We start from the raw sequence: 18,531 nt of genomic DNA on the forward strand, positions 1-18,531 counted from the left end.
CATTAGCACCTCTAGTAATATATTTACTGAGAAAAATGTTGACGTGTTCGATACTTATTTTACCCGCTGTATATGTTGATTTTGTTTAATCATGTTTGAAAGAGCAGAATTGGTTCTTTTACAAGTTCAAAAATAAACTGCAGCATACGTACTAGAAGCACATGAGTTGCTGTAAAACACTTAGTCAAATTTGCATATGAATTTCTAAATAAGTCCGTTGTGGCTTTAGTGGGGTCCCGGAAAAGCAAAAAAGGTTTAGTCATTTAGTCATTTGTAAAGCATAGAAAGACATGCACACCATACTACCCCAATTCAGCTCTTATCTGATCTAGAAATCAGTTTCAGTGTCATAACGTTGGTCTTGCTCTTTGATAGGTTATGTTTTCTAAAAATACCTGCGTAGAAATCCTCCAGCATGATTTGCTTTATTTTTCAGGAAACCTAACTCCGGTTGTGTTTGTTTGCAGCACAAATCTGGACCTGAGGTTCAGCCTGGCTCTGTGCGACAAAGAGAAGCAGTTCCGACAAACCCGCAGAGAAAGAGTGATGCTCGGCATTAAGAAGCTGCTGGAYATGGAGAAACCTCGCTTCCTCCCCAGCTCTCCGGAGGAGGTGSGCGCCAAGCTGCAGAAGTGCCTTCTGTTCTGATCTACACGTCAAATGAGAATTGCGTTGACGTTTTAGAAACAGAAACTATTGCAAACGTCTGTGGTAGAAGCCGAAGTATTTCACGTGCACTTATTTATTTATAGGATGGACCTGATTAGATATCATCAGTAACGAGTCAGCACTTTTTCCACAAGCGAGGCATCACCGTGCCCCTAACACAAAACGCTACTCATCATGACACAGTAAACTTTTTATGGTTTTGAATTCGCTGCGCTCCAACTGTTTCTAATTTACTGTAATTAGCAGTTCATGCATTTAGATTCACTTTGGTGATTAATCCTCATTTAAACTTGTAAAAACTRATATAAATATTATATTAATTGCACCTTTTTACCCTTACAGCCTCACCTATGCAAATCATAGTCAGTTCAAACACTCTCTTAACTATTAATACATGGAGTGAAAGTACATGTACATGAGCATTTACATATACACACAGACTATAGAATAGTTAATTCATGAGTTATTAAGGATGAACAAACAATGATTATGCAGCCTTTATTTGTAAAGCATTAGCAAGTGTGTCAATTTGTAGCCTAATAAATATATATCATCCTTAATTAATGGTGTTTTCAAGGTTAACTAACCATTTGTTAATGACTAAGTAAGGCTAAATAAGGCGTAGTTATTTTAAAATGTTACCAAACTAAATAGAACTGCAAATACAATTTCTGAGAAGATATTAAAACAGGCTACAGCTGCCCCTCTACCTCACTGAAAACTTGAAAAACAAGAATGCAGCTATTTATTTTCCACTCCTTCCATTCAAAAAGGATTTCCAAAGCCCTCGCCCCCGCCTGCATGACTTGACATTTTTCAGATTTTGTGTTCTCGGTGTACAGTAAAATACAAAACTAGGGTTRGATAGGGTTACTTTTTAATATTTTTCAACACTTATAATGAATGTGATGTGTGCTTATATTAGTCTGGTCTAGTTTTATTTTTATCTCCAATATATTGAAGTGAAATGAAGATTAATTAAAAAAACATGACTTAAAGTGCTATGGTTGGTTGATGTTAAGTATTGCAATCAGGCTTAGACTTGCTGTCATTTCACAAACTTAGATTAAAATAACATTTCAAATATTTATTTTGCTTTACTGTAAAGCTACAATGCAAAAGCTCCAACCTTTTCTCCCATGGCTTTGAGTAAGCTTCCTTTCCCGCMAGTGTAGTTTGGCGAGATGCCCTTGGGACTGGTGATAATCTCCAGCCAGGCCTGCCCTCATTCTACCAGAAGCTACAGAGAAACGAGGGATCCAGTTACTGCCCTGAACTGTCATCACTGTGGATTAACTCCCCTTTTCAGGATGACTGTGGAAAAATGCAGGCTCGATTGATTTAACGGGCTCCTGAGAGCGACCAGTGTTGCACAATAAAAATGATGAAATGGCTGAAAATGTGAAGGCACAAGTTGAGGAAGAGAATGCCGTGAAGACATGAWGCAACTAGCTTGGTTTTTCTCTGTGCAGGGGGAAGTTACTCAAGTTGAGCAGTACTGAATTTCATTTTGTTAAGAGTTGTAGGTTTGGAATGATGTGACTCTGGGTCTCTGTCTTCTTCCTCCCACCTTGACTGGCACTTTGTGCTTCGCAGGTTCCAGTGATAGCCATCGCAGGTTCAGGCGGGGGGTTTCGTGCCATGGTGGGCTTCTCTGGAGTCATGAAGGCTCTGTTTGAGTCTGGGGTCCTGGACTGTGCCACATATGTTGCTGGTCTTTCTGGATCCACATGGTCTGTCTTTTCTTTTCTGCTTCTTTTGCTTTATGCACTGCCTTTTGATGACACTCAAAAATATATTTATATTCTTACCTTCATCACAAACATACTGCTAATAGACCATGTTTGGGGGGGTGTTTCCAGGCACATAGTTAATTTCTATACCACAATCAAGTAACTGTTACCTTCAGTTGTTATGAAAATGTTGTATGTATAAAAAATAAATTACAATTTGCTTCATAGTCTATCTAAATTATTTGATATTGGCCTCCTACCATTTCCAACGGTACCACTTCAGCTTGTTTTCAAGCAATGCATCAGGGACGTGTTGCATAGGAACAACACGTCCCCTGGGTGTCAACACGTCCCTTGGGTGTCAACAAGTTGACCCAACACATCCTGTGGGTGGGAGCTCGGCTGCAGACTGAGCTCCAGGGAGGAGATTTGTTCAAATAGGCGGGGCTTTGTGTCTACAAGCGTTAAGGCAGCTTCACGTTTACCACAAGACAATCAAAGATTTCTCAAACATGCATGAATGAGTCAAAGCTATTGGTATGAGTTTTATAAGTTAGTGACTCTATAACATGATATAAAGCTCAAACAAATGATTTTACATGACACCCCTCCTTTAAAAAAACATTTGTTTCCCTCTCTTTTTACTTCCTTTAATTTTTATGTCTTCTTTCTGCTCTTGCAAAATTTTCTGCTTTCCTCTGATGGTAATGATCTTTAAACACCTCYGACCTATATATCAAGTCTTTTGACTTAATCTATTTAACTTCCACTAAAAAAATTCTGCAGAAAGCAGTCTAATAGCTTTCATCTTTCTCCCTGCAGGTATATGTCCACTCTCTACTCTCATCCTGAATTTCCAAACAAAGGCCCAAAGGACATAAACAGTGAGCTGATGAAGCGAGTTAGTGGTAACCCACTGAGGCTGCTGCTGCCCCAACACATCACCAACTACATCCAGGCCCTGTGGACTAAGAAGGCCTCAGGGCAGCCCGTTACCTTTACCGATATTTTCGGTATGCTCATAGGAGAGACTCTCATACCTGCGGTAGGAGCAACTTTACACCTGCTTTTTCTAAAATTTACATCAGACATAGTGACACAATATTTTTTTATAAGTAATGATGCATAAATATGAAGAAAAATGTTGTTTTTTCAGAGGATGCACATCAAGCTAAGTGGCTTCCAGGAGAAAACAAACCAGGCCCAGTGTCCTCTCCCACTCTTCACCTGTTTGCACGTCAAGCCAGATGTTTCAGAGCTCATGTTTGCGGGTAATTCTTGCTAGCTATATTTATTACACAGCCCATGCTACTCTCAYCTGTTTTTCATATGCAATGAGGTACTACTGATAATCAGTTAGACCACATGCAAATGAAAAATGCCAGCACATTTCCCTTTTAATGCCGCCCTGTTGCAGCAGGGAGGTTGTGATACTGTTGGGTGTCATCTGCCTCTGCTGTGGCAGACGCAACGGCACTTCAGCTCAAAATAAAGGAACTGAGCTTTGTGTGCTCAAGTTTATGGCGGACTCTCTGTTACTTCCGTGCAATACGGCACTTCCTCTTAGCTTGCATGGCCACTAGAAAATCCTCTGTAGTTTTATCTGGTCACGCTCAGATATTCAAAGAGGAAATCAAATAAGTCAACATCCAGGMTCTTTCACAGATCTCTTTGCATACTCGTCTGCTTCTAAAGTCAGAGTGTTACGATTAATCTTTTAGCAAAATTCAAACATTAAATTATTAGAAACCACATTAAAATTAATTTGATGTTGAGCTAAAAGTTTAAAGATGTTGACATATTATTGTAAAAAGTTAATATAATTCTTAATTTAATGGAAGCTGTCACAGACTGATTTTTCAGTGCACATTGAAGGAGTTTTTAATGTTGGTCTGAACAACCTCTGACCCCTAAAACAAAAAATAAATACTTTTGTTGGGAAAATATTAATCAGCTGATTAACAGGAGGTCTAATAGCTGACTTGATTTAGCAGTCTAATGTGTGTTTTGATTAGGGGTGTTCCGATATGAACAATAGAGCCAATCAAGGCACTAACAACCTATTGTTTGGMTGCTGGTCCTTCAWGTTTAAGTATGTCARGGTCTTGYTCATGAATGAGGGAAGAATGGAGCAGGAGATCGACAAGCGGATTGGTGCTGCATCTGCAGTGATGCGGGCGCTGTACCGGTCTGTCGTGGTGAAGTGAGAGCTGAGCCAGAAGGTGAAGCTCTAGACCGAAGCTTTTTACCGGTCGATCTACGTTCCTACCCTCATCTATGATCATGAGCTTTGGGTAGTGACCAAAAGAACGAGATCCCGAATACAAACGGCCGAAATGAGTTTCCTCCGCAGTGTGGCTGGACTCTCCCTTAGAGAAAGGATGAGAAGCTCAGTCATCTGGGAGGGACTCAGAGTAGAGCCGCTGCTCCTCCACGTCGAGAGGAGCCAGTTGAGGTGGCTCGGGCATATGGTTAGTATGCCTCCTGGACGCCTCCCTGGTGAGGTGTTCCAGGCATGTCCCACTGGGAGGAGGTCCAGAGGAAGACCCAGGACACGCTGGAGGGACTATGTCTCTCAGCTGGCCTGGGAACACCTTGGGATTCCCCCAGAAGAGCTGGCCCAAGTGGCTGGAGAGAGGGAGGTCTGGTCTCTCTGCTTAGGCTGCTGCCCCCGCGACCTGACCCCGGGTAAGAGGAAAAAATGGATTGATGGGAGAAGTAGTAAAAGTCATAAAACTGCTCACAATAATTGGGAAAGTAAAAGTACTTTTACACACACCTTAAGAAATGATGTCTTGAATTTACTTAACCAAGTTAAATTAAATTGCTTGACATTTACTCAAAACAACAAATATGATTTTCTTTAAACTTGCATAAATTGTTTAAACATGGAACTGATAAACTTTTAATTTGAAAGATAAACKGTAACACATTCAGTTGAATATTGAATCTGGTATCATTACTGGTATTGGTATAGTTTTTGAGTTTCGGGGCATTTTGAATGAGAACAAGTTTGAGTACTTGTAAAAATGCTGGTATCGATGCCAGTACCAGTATTGGTACTGAGACAGCACTGGTTTTGACAGTTGTTATTAGATAATGAAACACTATTATTTTAACCTGGAGAGATTCACACAGAGGCAAAGCAGCAATTCACATACAATGAYGAAATTTGTGCTCTGCATTTGCCCCATCACACGTGAATAGAAAGGTTTTTGGCACTCGAACCCCGGCAAAAGACGTAGGCGCTGTGAGTTGCCGTAGACATGGATTAACAGTTTAGGATGAGGATTAGAGACGTCTCCCCCCAGAGCCCGGACAAGGCGAGGGTCGATACTGATAGGCTTGTAGCAGAGGTGCATTACGTGGTGATTAGATGCAGCAGGCGAGGCTGGGAGGAGTCTTCCAGATTGACTTTATGCCTAGGCTTCATTTGAACTCTGATTCTTTGTCTCTTCCTGAAAGTGACTCAAAATAATCCAAAGATTTTTCATTACCAGTGTTAGCAGTTGTAGCAATGTTCCATTTATGTGCAGGAGTTCCCCTTTGTCATCACTTCCTGTTACTGCGCATGCAAATATCCTACCAACTGTTCATGTCACCGGTGTGTATTTCTTTTTGCAATACATTCTTAATGTTATCTTTCCGAAAATACATYTGCATTTATCCTGAAAAATTTGATGTCACGGGTCCTTTAAATTACATCAGTTCAGATAACTGAAAGCATCAGAGATTTTACAGAATCACGAGTTGACCTGCTGATTTTCTGTTTGCCGTTCAGCTGACGTTGTGTCATAAGCTACGTGTTTATTTACGTGTTGGCCAGGTAACTGAGATCCTATCACTAAGGATGCAGTTTAATGCTCAGTGGGAACATGCCTTTTTAGAGGCGTCCATCTTGTGTTCTGCTCACAAAAAACAAGCGGCCCCACTCCCACACCAGGTTTAGAGGGAAACTGACTCCCAGCCATTTATTTGTTCTTGTTGCCTGATAAAGAGATACTATTGTGAATTGCAACGGTGATCCTTTTAAAGATGACGCCAAACTTGTTCTCAATCTAGAATTACACGCTTTCTTATTTTATCTTACATAGATATCACATGCCACAACATTTCTTTTTAAACGTGAGTAGAAACGGAAAAAACAGTGATTACGTGCTTTCCTTTTACCTAAAATAGTCACTTCAATGTAAACCAGTCCAATGGGAAACACCTTGCTGAACGCAGGTTACGCAAAGCCCAGGAGGAAAATAACCAGTTTAACAAAAAGCAGGTTTCTATATACAGTATAAAAAGATATATTTCTGTGCATATTTGTGTTCCCTTCTGTGAGTATTTTTTGTATCAGACTGAGMGATTTAAACTTTTCTTGAAAAAAGTAGAATGTTGTACGCCTTTACAAAACATTTAATGGGGAATTTATTATTTTTGCATGATTAACTCTGAGATTTTCACCTGCAGACTGGGTAGAGTTCAGCCCTTATGAAATTGGGATGGCCAAGTACGGCACATTCATGACGCCCGACTTGTTTGGAAGCAAGTTCTTCATGGGAACTGTGGTGAAGAAATATGAAGAGAAYCCTATTCATTTTCTGATGGGTAAGAATGGAGTATTTGTTTTATTTCCCTTCAGTTTTCAGTACAGAAGCCAATCGTCTGTTGCTGATGGACTTGYTTTTGATTTGTCAGGCGTGTGGGGAAGCGCCTTCTCCATTCTGTTCAACAGAGTTCTGGGTGTGAAGGACACAGCTGGAGGCAGCACCATGGAGGAGGAGTTAGGTAATTGTTTTAGGTGTTCATTGCATTATTGGATTTTATATGGCACATGTGTCAAACTCAAGGCCCCCGGGCCAAATGTGGCCCACAGGTGAATTTCATCACTATCCAAAACCATTTTTTAAAACTTAATTTAACATGAAAATAGTTTAAACTGATGATTCAATGCAACAAAATAAACAAATTGAAAAGGTGACAGATAATTCTTGTCCTGCCCCGGACCCGTTGGCTTTGACAGAAGCTACTCACCAAAACTTAASAGTGACTAAAACTCTTACTTTWATATTTAATAGTATTTACRTAGTATTTATTTCACATTTAGTCAGTTGTACACATCGTAATTTTCAGTGTTTATAAGAGGACGTGTTAAAACACTGTTTCAATGCAGGAAATATCAGGTAGAGCTCAGTTATTGTTTGTTAGCTGTGCTGAGCCATTGCAACGAGACCAGGAATGTGACCGTTCTGTTTAGTCAAAGATAAGCAATCAAAGTTAATTACAACTGGGCCTTTGAGAGCCACCATAATGCTCATGTGGCCCTCAGTGAAAATGGGTTTAACACCTGTTATACTGTCTTTGATGGCTCATTCACCCGAATATCTCCCTGGTAAACCTTTGAAAATCCAATAAAATGTTWATTGAATATTTTGCTAACAAACAAACAGGGTTGACCCCAGCACTTAAAGTAGCACTTGAAGCATTTCGGGCTAATATTGTAAATAAGAAATTGGTCTGTGTGTTTTGAATGACCCAGTAAACTCACCAAATTTATCACAATATCCATAAATCTGACTGAATTATAGCCATTTATACGTTTTCCAAGTTCAGTCTGTTGTGGTGGCCGTTTTGAATAATGTTGACTTTAAAAGTTAATGTTCTGTAGAGGTACAACAAATGATTGTCTCCTGAAGGTTGCATTAAAGTCCCTTCAGTGATCTAGTAATCAGTAACCACACACGCATGCACATATAAATATACAGTATATATGATGGTTTATTTTACATTTCTGCATGTTCAAGCATGTCCTCAGAAAAATCAGAACATTTAGTCATGGATAATTTGTGTTTGTGTAGGAGTTTCCTTTCAGATAAGGCCTTAGTTTGTAGGCGGCAAAACACTTTATTTGAAATAACTTTGCACCGACGCCGAAATCACAAACATGCCTAAGATCATCAGTCATGTCTTACAGACACTCTTTGTCTTCCTACAGTACACTGACAGACACACTAGAGTTCAGTAGTTTTTCTCACAGCTTTTCAAAACAGTCATAGCTATAATTATCACTTTGTTTCTGCTCACTTTAAAACACGTAGCACGAGTGTGTGCTCATGGGAACTGTATCTGCTTCCTGACAGCTCATTGGCTGTTTGTTTAGTCGGATACTTTTGTGTGGGGTGACCTTTTGCGTATTCAGACACACAAATGTTATTCAGACACACAAATGTGTCACTGCACCTCCACCTAGTTTAAGAATGTCTCAGTATATCAGATGTTTATTTCTTTTAAAAAAAAAGAAGATAAACAGCAGTTGGTAATGTGATAATGTCCCATATCTGAAATAAAACAAGGTGCAGTTTTCATCTGCAGTAAATAAATGGCATATTTTTTGTCTCACAGAGCAGATCAAACCCCAGCACATTGTTGGAGAAGACAGTCTGGACAAYGACGATGACCTGCGCAAAGGTGAGCTGAAATATGCTTCATTTAAACRCAACAAAGTTTAGAAACTGACTTTTTATTCTGCAGCACAATAAGGCTCACTCTGTGATCCAACAGAGGTATTAAAGCTGACAGTTTATGGTTAACATTTTGTGACATTGACACTTCTGAACCAAACTTGATGTTGTGAAACAGTAAAAAAATGCTGTGGTAAAACTTGCTATTTCCAATGAGTGTTGTGACTCAGCTGTCCAAGCTCAGCTTCTTTTGTAAGTTCATAAAACAAACAAAGGTTTCACTTCTTTTAACACCTGTTATACTTTTCAAAGAAGCTGTAAAAATTACAGCTCAGAATTTTTTTTTCTTTTTTTAAATAAAGCAGGAACTCTGACTTACGAGTGAACTTTTGACGAAGGCTAAAGATTAAAAAAGAGGAACAGAGATGGCAGAAATGAGATAAGGCAGAAAGGGTGGACAACTTAAAAGGCATGTTTTACTTTTATATTAAAGGGACAGTCTTGTAATTTTTGAAGCAATGTTCTGTCAAATTGTTTGTTTTATTTTAAACATGTTAACATTTAAGACATTTAAGCAAACTAAAAATAAAAAAGAACCTACAAGGAAAAATGAAAAGAAAAAGTGCTTAAGTATCACTACATTTTTTTTATAGCTTACATGTCTAAAGGGAGTGGGAAGAAGTACAAACTTATTTAATCCCTCCCCTTCAACAGTGTTAACTCCCCGTCAATATTTCTTAATACAGGATATTGTCATATTTTTACACATCTTTATAATTCATGAAAATTAGTTCTTTATACTTTCTTTTAAACAATTTCATGATTGGACACTGCTTCAACTCCACATATAAAAACACAAACACTCTTCCTCCCAGTGCGCACAATAACAACTTTTGAACTTACAAAGACCCCTTAAATTAAACCTTCCTTCCCGAAAAAGAAATTTACTTTCACAGTCAGTGTGAATGAAACCCAAGAGCAAGCAAGAACTCATGAGGCTCAGGTCGAGCTGAAAAAACAGATTCATTAAAAAGGAAACCAAAATGGCTTTTGAGGCAGCAAACAACTCTAATTAGAACCGCAGGTAGGACCTTGAGGGGGATTGGGATAGTGAAACAAAAATTCACTTGTGCACCTTTTCCACCAGCGTCTCTACAGCACAGTTTGACTCRGCTCATCACGGTTCAGAGGCTTTTCTAGTAGCAAGGATTCGTAGAACCTGCCCCTTTTTCAGAACGTACTTCAMTGTGGTTCCAAGTGTACCATGCTGGCCTGAAAACAAGATGTCAGACTGTCAGTCACTGATTGGTTGGGGGGGTGGAGTCACTGGTTGCATCACAAGAGCTACTCTCACCACAACCTGATCCGCCATTTGCATTAACAACACTACCATGTCTTCCATTGTTGTGTTGAGTATTTTTTCAGGGTTTTATTCTTCTACTATGTTTGAAGGTGGCTGGCAAATAGTTTAATGGAGCATAACTGTCACCAGCTGGTAAGGCGTGTGGCGTCAATTTTCCGACTCTGGGAAACCACCCAAACCATGCTGAACAGAGTGCAACCAAGTCAAACCGTGCTGTAGAGGAAAAGGTCCAGTAATGCTCTGCTACTGCAGCCACATGGGAGACACACGTTTAAAAGACACTGAGCTGAGTGACAAACACCTGGGGACAGACAGGTGAATGGAGCAGGAGCAGAACTACACAGAGAGAGAAACAGAGGAGCTGAACACACACACAAACACACACCGACACCCACAATCTGGCACTGCTATCTTTATGGGAACCTGGCATTGACTTCCATTATTTTCTACAGCCTAACCCAGACCACCAATCCTAACCCTAACCTCACAGGTACCTACCTACCTGACCCTAAAACTAACCTAAACTCAATTCACACCTTAGTCCTAAACTTAACCCCTGACCTACCAACAGCATTTCCCCTTAAGGGGACAAGACTCAGGTCCCCATAAGTACCAGTCAGGTCCCCATAAGTAGCATTAGATCCCCACAAGCAGGTGTGCATGCTAAAAAAAACGGTACCACAACATAGGGAATACCAGTCCACACACACACAGGTCTGGTTTGTATATACCAGTGGGGACCATGCATTGACTTTCATTCATTCAAAAAAGACTAAATAATTTATAAGAACACAGACACGGATCATAACATGTATTTAAGTAAATTGTTGTTCAGCTCTCTTGTAGTATTTGAAAGTTTACCAGATCTGCAAATTTTAGTATTTTGAGCTGTAAGAATAGGTGGTTTGTATGTTATTAAAAGTTCAAACCTTTAGTATATTTTGATGCAATACCCACCTTTCTATACATCGTGTATGCTGAGGATATACAGTATAGATATCCTCAGTTGATTCTCAAAGTCGAACAGCTGGGTATTTTGTCACGTGACCATGTTGTAAACGGAGGCTGACATATTGGTTTGGGGGGAAAATAGGATGAGTTCCTGTATGTGGAAAATAGAAAAAAATGTGAAAAGTTGCTGTAGGACTGCACTTCTCACGTAAAAAATAACATCCAGAGAGAAAATATTTATTTTTTCTAACTGCAAGAGTGAGGGGAAAGAAATAAGACATGTGTTGTTGTTCTGCCTCTGCAGATCTTTGTGCTTCTCCTTGTTTTGATTCAAAACAAACTAAAACTGGCTAAAATGAAGAGTAAATACTCAAAACTACACACTAACTATAAAATCCAAACATGTTAAAAGTCACAGATTAAATTAATAAAGTCCTGCTCTCACTGGCTCTACATTGCCGCCAATCTCCATTCGAATTTCGCCTCTTTTTATTTTCTTCTTCCTGTAGATTTTTTTTCTGCTTGTCAGATAAGTTTGAGCCTCAGTCAAAAACGAGCTCTGGGGTGTTAAATTTTTTCGGTTTAAGAGAAAGATGAGACTGATGATGGGGACAGCGGTRTTTTTTCTACGAGAGTACAGTGTTTCCTGCTCCCTTCAGCTTCAACGTGCTTCAAAATAGAACGTCCATTTTCAGAAAAAAAAGTWAGATATGCTATTTGTTGTAACTCTGGTTTTCTTAACTCTTGACACAATTTAAAAACTTCTGTATAGTTTGAAGCCTGTACTTTTGACACACAATTTGTAACAGAGTCTCACAATGAGTTTTCCCCCACACAAAAATGGAGGTTGAAATCACGTGACTGAATGACAACACGCCGACTTCGAGAATGGTTCAGAGGATGTTGATTGTATCAGTCAGCCAGGAGTTGAGTAAACTTTTGGTTTGACTAGACATGAYCAGGTTGACTGATAAGTTTAACGCCCTCCACATCGAGGTACACTTCGCTGCAGCATGCAGAATGGGGCGGGGACGGACYTTTCYGTMAGTCCCATACCTTATATGGAAATGGGACTATTGCATACCGGAAATGAAGGTTGCTCCTTAAAGACGCGGGATTAAGAGAGCAAAGGAAGAAGAAAGGAAGAAGTTAGAGAGTTTCTTCTACTCACRTTCAAGTACTCAGAGCATTATTTATTAATTTATTTTATCCACCTCCCCAAACACAGACCCTCAGGTTAACCTCACAGGCCTAATGCCTAAGGTTAGTTTGTTACTGTAATATAATATTAATATCCAAAAACAACAAAGATTTAATAAAGATTTGAAAAGGAAAAAGGGACATACCACGTGACATAACACGTTTTGTAGCCATTTCCTTACTGTAAAATTTGTATTTTTAATGTTGAAAGTGTTCGATAGAAAATAGTGTCACTAGCGCCCCCTTCATTTCCGGAATGCAATAGTCCCATTTCCATATAAGGTATGGGACTGACGGAAAGGTMCGTCACCGCCCCGTTCTGCATGCTGCAGCGAAGTGTACTTGYCCACATCAGCATTTGTATAGTTACTTGGTAAGAAGACATTCAGTTAGGAAAACAGCAACAAATAAAACAGTGTCTCATGTAAAAGTGAAGAGGTTTAATATTAATGTGCTGTTCTTTCACATTGGTTTGTTATTTTTGGGAACAAGTAGTTTTATTAGCCGCCGCCTTCTTTCAGCTGTTTTCCCTTCAGAGGTCACCGCAGCAAATCATCCTCCTCTCTTTCATCCACTAAGTAGTTTTATTAGCCTCAAGTGTGATTTTTTTTAAAGCCCTTGACTGGCATTTGCTYATTCTGGTGGAAGATTTCTGCCCTTTTCTCTAAACTTCATTCTCTCACAGCTGACAAGGMTAAAACAATTGATAATAATTTGAGAGAACATCAATGATTTTTACCAATTATTTTTTGAAAACCCTAACATGTTTCTACAGAGAATATCCCTATAATTTGAACATTACGGTACAACCACACACACCTGAATCCATCCTAGTTCACATACATTTTAAAATTCTTCTTATATTTTTTCTCATTAAATCCATTTTCCTCTCATTTAATTAATTAGATTTTGTTTACGGCTTGAAGACATTTATAAACTTTAAAGTGCCTGAGACATTCCAAAGCTTCAAATACAAAACGTCAAAGAAAACATCTTTCTATTTAAGAAACTTGGCACGATACACGTTTTGTCACATAACTGACAGATTTTCTTTTGAACTTGGCTTAGTAAACGTGACACAGGAAGTGACGTCAAAGGATAATTGTTTAAGAAAGAAAACTTCCTGGTTTTTGTTTATTGAAACGATATTGCTTGAACTCTGGCTCTTCTTCATCTCTCTGGTAGTGACTCAAAATAACCTAAAGAAACGTCAGATTCTTCTCCACACTCTGTGTTGTCAGCCGTTGTAGATTTGCTCAGTTAATATGCAGACATTCCCCTTTGACATCACTTCCTGTTACTTCACATGAAAATATCCCAAGAACAGTTAATCTCAGCGGCATGAAATTTGTTTTGCAGCAAACTATTAATATTATCTTTCCAAAAATGCCTTCATATTTATGAAAAAAAAATTGATGTCACGGGCACTTGAAAACACAACTGGATTTAGGCCTTTCATTTTAACCCCTCCTCACATTTTCCGCCTCTATTTAACCGTGGCTTTGTATTTTTGGGGGGATTCCCATAGGACGTCTGCACAGATGTTTCTTAACAGGAAATAAACTGCTTCAGGTTTTCAAAAAACACAGAAAATTGCAAAATATTAATTTTGCACGCTCTAAAAGCATTCAAAGCACATATTTATTTTTCATCTTTACAATCCAAAACAGCACTTTATAACTGGTCATTTGAGGTAATGCTGAAAACTGTAGGAGACAACATATTTGGTTCAGATTAATTTGCTGTGTTTTTTTTAATACAGTTTTTGCTGATAATTCTGTGATTTTTCAGACCTTTATGTAACCTTATCTGCTTTATGTTTAATCTTAAATTCATAGCCAGCACATGTGGTGATATTTTGTCTCATAACTTCAGCTGGATCAGAAAACCCGGAGGCGGAGGAAGAGTTTACTCGCACSGCTCAGGCCAGCTGGGTCCAGCGAATGTTCACTTCTTTCTTCAGTGACTCGGCTTTGTTCAACACAAGAGAGGGTCGGGCCGGGAAGGTGCTTTATCAAAAAAAAAAAAATCCACTCATGTTTCAGAATCGCATCCATCATCTTTCTAAAAAAGCCTTCTCATCTTTATATCAGGTGCATAACTTCATGCTGGGCCTGAACCTGAACACCAGCATGCCCTTCTCTCCACTCAATGAAATAATGTATTCAGCTCCGGCACTTGAGGAGGAAGTGGATGCCGTAACGGGTAAGAGGGATGAATGATTCCCAGTGTATGGTTGAGCGTATAAAATTAGAAGCGCACGAGGAAAGAAAAGCTTGAATATTTTACATAGTGTAGCTATGATTCATGCGGTGACTATTTACAGGTATTTGTGAAACACGTGCACATCAGTTACATTTAGATTAACCTCATCTAACCTCTGCACCTTTTCCCTGTTAATTCAGGTCTTATATTAAAACTGAGTCACGTTAAAGAGATTTTCTTTCATTGTGCTTCAGTAAATACCTTTTGCCTTCAGTCACACTTTGGTCATATAAAGTAAAACCATCTTAGTTAGTGTTAGGTGTTAGCATCACATTCTTCTTCTAGTATGTTTCTGAAATGACACTCAGCTACTACTAAAACAAATTTTATCTCAATGTCGCTAAAACTGATTGAACAAACATTTTTGGATTGTTGGAAGTTCCAGATTCTCATCCATAGATTCCTCTCTATGAGATTTTATTAAAATGTATTTTGCTAACACAGTTTACACAGGTATTTACATGACTTAGGCCTGCCTTTCATGGTGGCAGGAGATAATTAAACCTTATCCTCTGTTTAGAAGTGAGTCATTTTTGAAAATGTTGTTAGAATTAGAAACTGAGGGGAACTTTAAAGTTACACAACTTTTTTCTGAGGCTTTATTATGGTTCATATTTTATTTATTCTTGATGTCTTGTGAAATAATTTACAGACAAAGATGCCATATTTTCATTTTTATGAGATAATTTAAAATACAATTTCTTAACTTCCTCATGTTCTGACAATATACACTGTCTGGCCAATAAAAAAGTTGCCACCAAAAAGAAAGGTCACACTCTAATATTTCGTTGGACCACCTTTTGATTATGGCGCTCAGTCACTGTGGCATTGTTTGGATAAGCTTCTGCAATGTCACAAGATATATTTCCATCCAGTGTTGCATTAATTWTTCACCAAGATCTTGCGTTGATGATGGTCGAGTCTGACCTTCTTCAGCACGTCCCAAAGATTTTCAATGGACTCTGTGGAGTCAATTCATGTGAGAACATAATGTCTCATGCTCCCTGAACCAATTCCAGCCCCATGGMTCCTGGCGATGTCATCTTGGAATATGGCCGTGCCATCAGGGAAGAAAAAAAATCCATTGATGGAATAACCTGGTCATTCAGTATATCCAGGTAGTCAGCTGACCTCATTCTTCGAGCAGATACTGTTGCTGAACCTGGACCTGACCAACTGCAGCAACCCCACATCATAGACCAGGGCTATTCAACTGGCGGCCTGCGGGCCGGATGTGGCCCGCGAGTGACCAAAATGCGGCCTGCCAATTGGTTCATTCATCCCTTAAGCCCAGACCACTAGTTTTCTACTTTAATTACTGTAAGTTCTTTTGGTTAAACATACTGTAGACATGTTTGGTATCTACAGAAACGTCAGAATCTTGGCTAGAAGCTGGTAAAAACTATTTCTAAGCACACTCAAGACAGTTAAAACTATAAGCAGTTGAAGATAAAACTATGAAAGTAAAAATAAAATTGGTTTAAAAAGTTGGCAAGTCATAGATGTCAAAATGTTATTTGTGTTAAATAGGAGGTTATGATGTGTTCTTTTTGTTTTTGATATTGTTTTATTATCACTAAATTTATTACATAGAGTTCTGTATGTTATATCCGTGATTAAATACAGCAAAATAAACTATTTCAAAGGTAACAGATCTTTGGTTTATTTACATAATAACTTTAATTGCTGGATGGTCAGCCCCTCAGCTGTTGGCCTGCATTAACTGTGGCCCCCGGAGCAATTTCGTTGAACAGCCCTGTCATAGACCTTAGTTAAATCCAGGTAAATACTTTTTTGTTTGGCCAGGCATTGTAGTTATTTGTGACAGAAATCCATCAGAAAGGCTTCTTCCACTCGTGCTATTAATGAATCACATTTTTGATTTTGTGGGATTCTTTCAGATCCAGATGAATTTGATCGTATTTATGAGCCTCTGGACGTGAAGAGTAAGAAGATTCATGTTGTGGACAGCGGCCTGACCTACAACCTGCCCTACCCGCTCATCCTGCGGCCGCAGCGCGGCGTCGACCTCATTATCTCTTTTGATTTTTCTGCTCGACCAAGCGACTCCAGCCCTCCGTTCAAGGTTTGGAACGAACCAGTGGCAGAAAACAGAGCAATAATTGCAAACGCTGTTGTCTAATCTAATTTGTGTCAATACCCGCTGCAGGAGCTCCTGTTAGCGGAAAAGTGGGCCAGGATGAACAAGCTTCCATTCCCTAAGATTGATCCCAAAGTCTTTGACCGCGAGGGTCTGAAGGAATGCTACGTGTTCAAACCCAGGATGGGTGAAAAGAACTGCCCGATTGTCATCCACTTTGTCCTGGTCAACATTAACTTCAGGACGTTCAAAGCGCCTGGTGAGTCTGTGCAGATGTGATGACCTTCACAAGCAAGAGGGGGGAAAATATGTAAAGGCTCTGTGTATTATCATGCTTATTTTCTTTTACTATCACGGCACATGAGGCATTTCTTTCCCGAATTTGCAGAGTGAAATTTACCATAATCAGTCAGTCACAGACCGCATTGTGTGTGTTTTTTTCCAAAGTTACGCACACATCTGAGCCCCCCCCACCCCCCAAAAAAACAGCATTTGCCAAGTTAAGTGAGGTTTATAGTCACAGTCTGCTGTGTTTAAAACACAGACATGAAATGCGGCRTTTTCTGGATTTTATGACCCACTCTAGTAAAGTATGGTTCCTGAAGGAGCCAGGTGTGAGGGGATCATCCAGTTCAGTGGGAGAGCTGCGCACATAAACAGACCATACATCAGAAGTCCCACAAAGACACGCTATCGCCACATCTCCACTGGTCATCTCTTTACATCTGCCCACATACTTCCTCAGTTTGCTTATAAAGTTACATAAGGTTGTGCACATAATAAACAACTGAGGAAGCCAAACCATATACGGACTTCTGATATCAGTGTTTTGTAAACTTTATCTTCGCTTAGTCCAGCAGATTTGTTGAGAGAAGCTGGTCCTGATTTAAAAAGTTGAAATGATTCAGTTTTGAAGAGACAGTTTTCATCAGTTCCGGGAGCCGCACCCTGATCACGCAGGTTTTCAGGAAGCAGGGAAGCCGAAGCGTACAATCGGTCAGCAGGGCTTCCTCTCGTCACCCTTTCTCATAAAACATCTGACTGTCATTATCAGTTGAGCCAACGCACACAGAAGTGTGTGAGCTCATTGGCTGGTGAAGGAACCGCTGTCGTTAACCCTTTCAGGGTTTCACTCCCACAACACACTCTGTGTGCTATCTTTTTTTTTGTTGCAGGCCATTTGTGAAGCTCAGTTCGAGTGTAAAATCTTTAGGACGAGACGAACAGATTGCAAACCTTATACAGTATATTATAAATGTGGAATCCTGTGTTATTGTAAGATGTCACGGTCAGAGTATGTGTTGTTAATGGCTCTCAGCTGCTACCATGCCAAAAATTAGCTTAWTATCTGTAAATTTGAAAACAACAAAGAAAAAAATAAGTAGGTCCTCTGGATGGGTTCTTCTTTAGTGAAACGTTTCGTCTCTCGTCCAAAAGACTTCTTCAGTCTGATGAGTTTCAGGTGAACTCAGCCTTATAAGCACTGCCTCCACATGGACAAACAGGTTAGTCACATGCAAAAGAGGGCCGTCGCCTAACAATAGGCTTGATTAGAAGATATTAGGCGATGACCCTATTTTGCATGTGACTAACCTGTTTGTCCATGTGGAGGCAGTGCTTATAAGGCTGAGTTCACCTGAAACTCATCAGACTGAAGAAGTCTTTTGGATGAGAGACGAAACGTTTCACTAAAGGAGAACCCATCCAGAGGACCTACATATTTTTTTTCTTTTTGATAATACAAAGAAAATTATTGTTTAAGCAAACAGCTGATGACCATGCTTTATGTTAGAGTAA

At 39.4% G+C, this 18,531-nt stretch overlaps 1 protein-coding gene across 1 annotated transcript in view; it reads left to right on the forward strand.

The window, feature by feature from the left end:
- The window catches only part of pla2g4ab (phospholipase A2, group IVAb (cytosolic, calcium-dependent)), a gene marked incomplete in the record, with an annotated part of 34,311 nt that overhangs the window by 13,364 nt on the left and 2,416 nt on the right, over nt 1–18,531 (forward strand). The window contains 11 exon segments of the mRNA XM_014007376.1: nt 468–612; nt 2,266–2,402; nt 3,225–3,447; nt 3,559–3,673; nt 6,864–7,001; nt 7,092–7,181; nt 8,796–8,861; nt 14,244–14,374; nt 14,462–14,573; nt 16,535–16,719; nt 16,804–16,993. Coding sequence (XP_013862830.1) covers nt 468–612; nt 2,266–2,402; nt 3,225–3,447; nt 3,559–3,673; nt 6,864–7,001; nt 7,092–7,181; nt 8,796–8,861; nt 14,244–14,374; nt 14,462–14,573; nt 16,535–16,719; nt 16,804–16,993 — 1,532 coding nt within the window.

Source organism: Austrofundulus limnaeus, unplaced genomic scaffold (genome assembly GCF_001266775.1).
Source record: "Austrofundulus limnaeus strain Quisiro unplaced genomic scaffold, Austrofundulus_limnaeus-1.0 Scaffold41, whole genome shotgun sequence".
Lineage (NCBI taxonomy): Eukaryota > Metazoa > Chordata > Actinopteri > Cyprinodontiformes > Rivulidae > Austrofundulus > Austrofundulus limnaeus.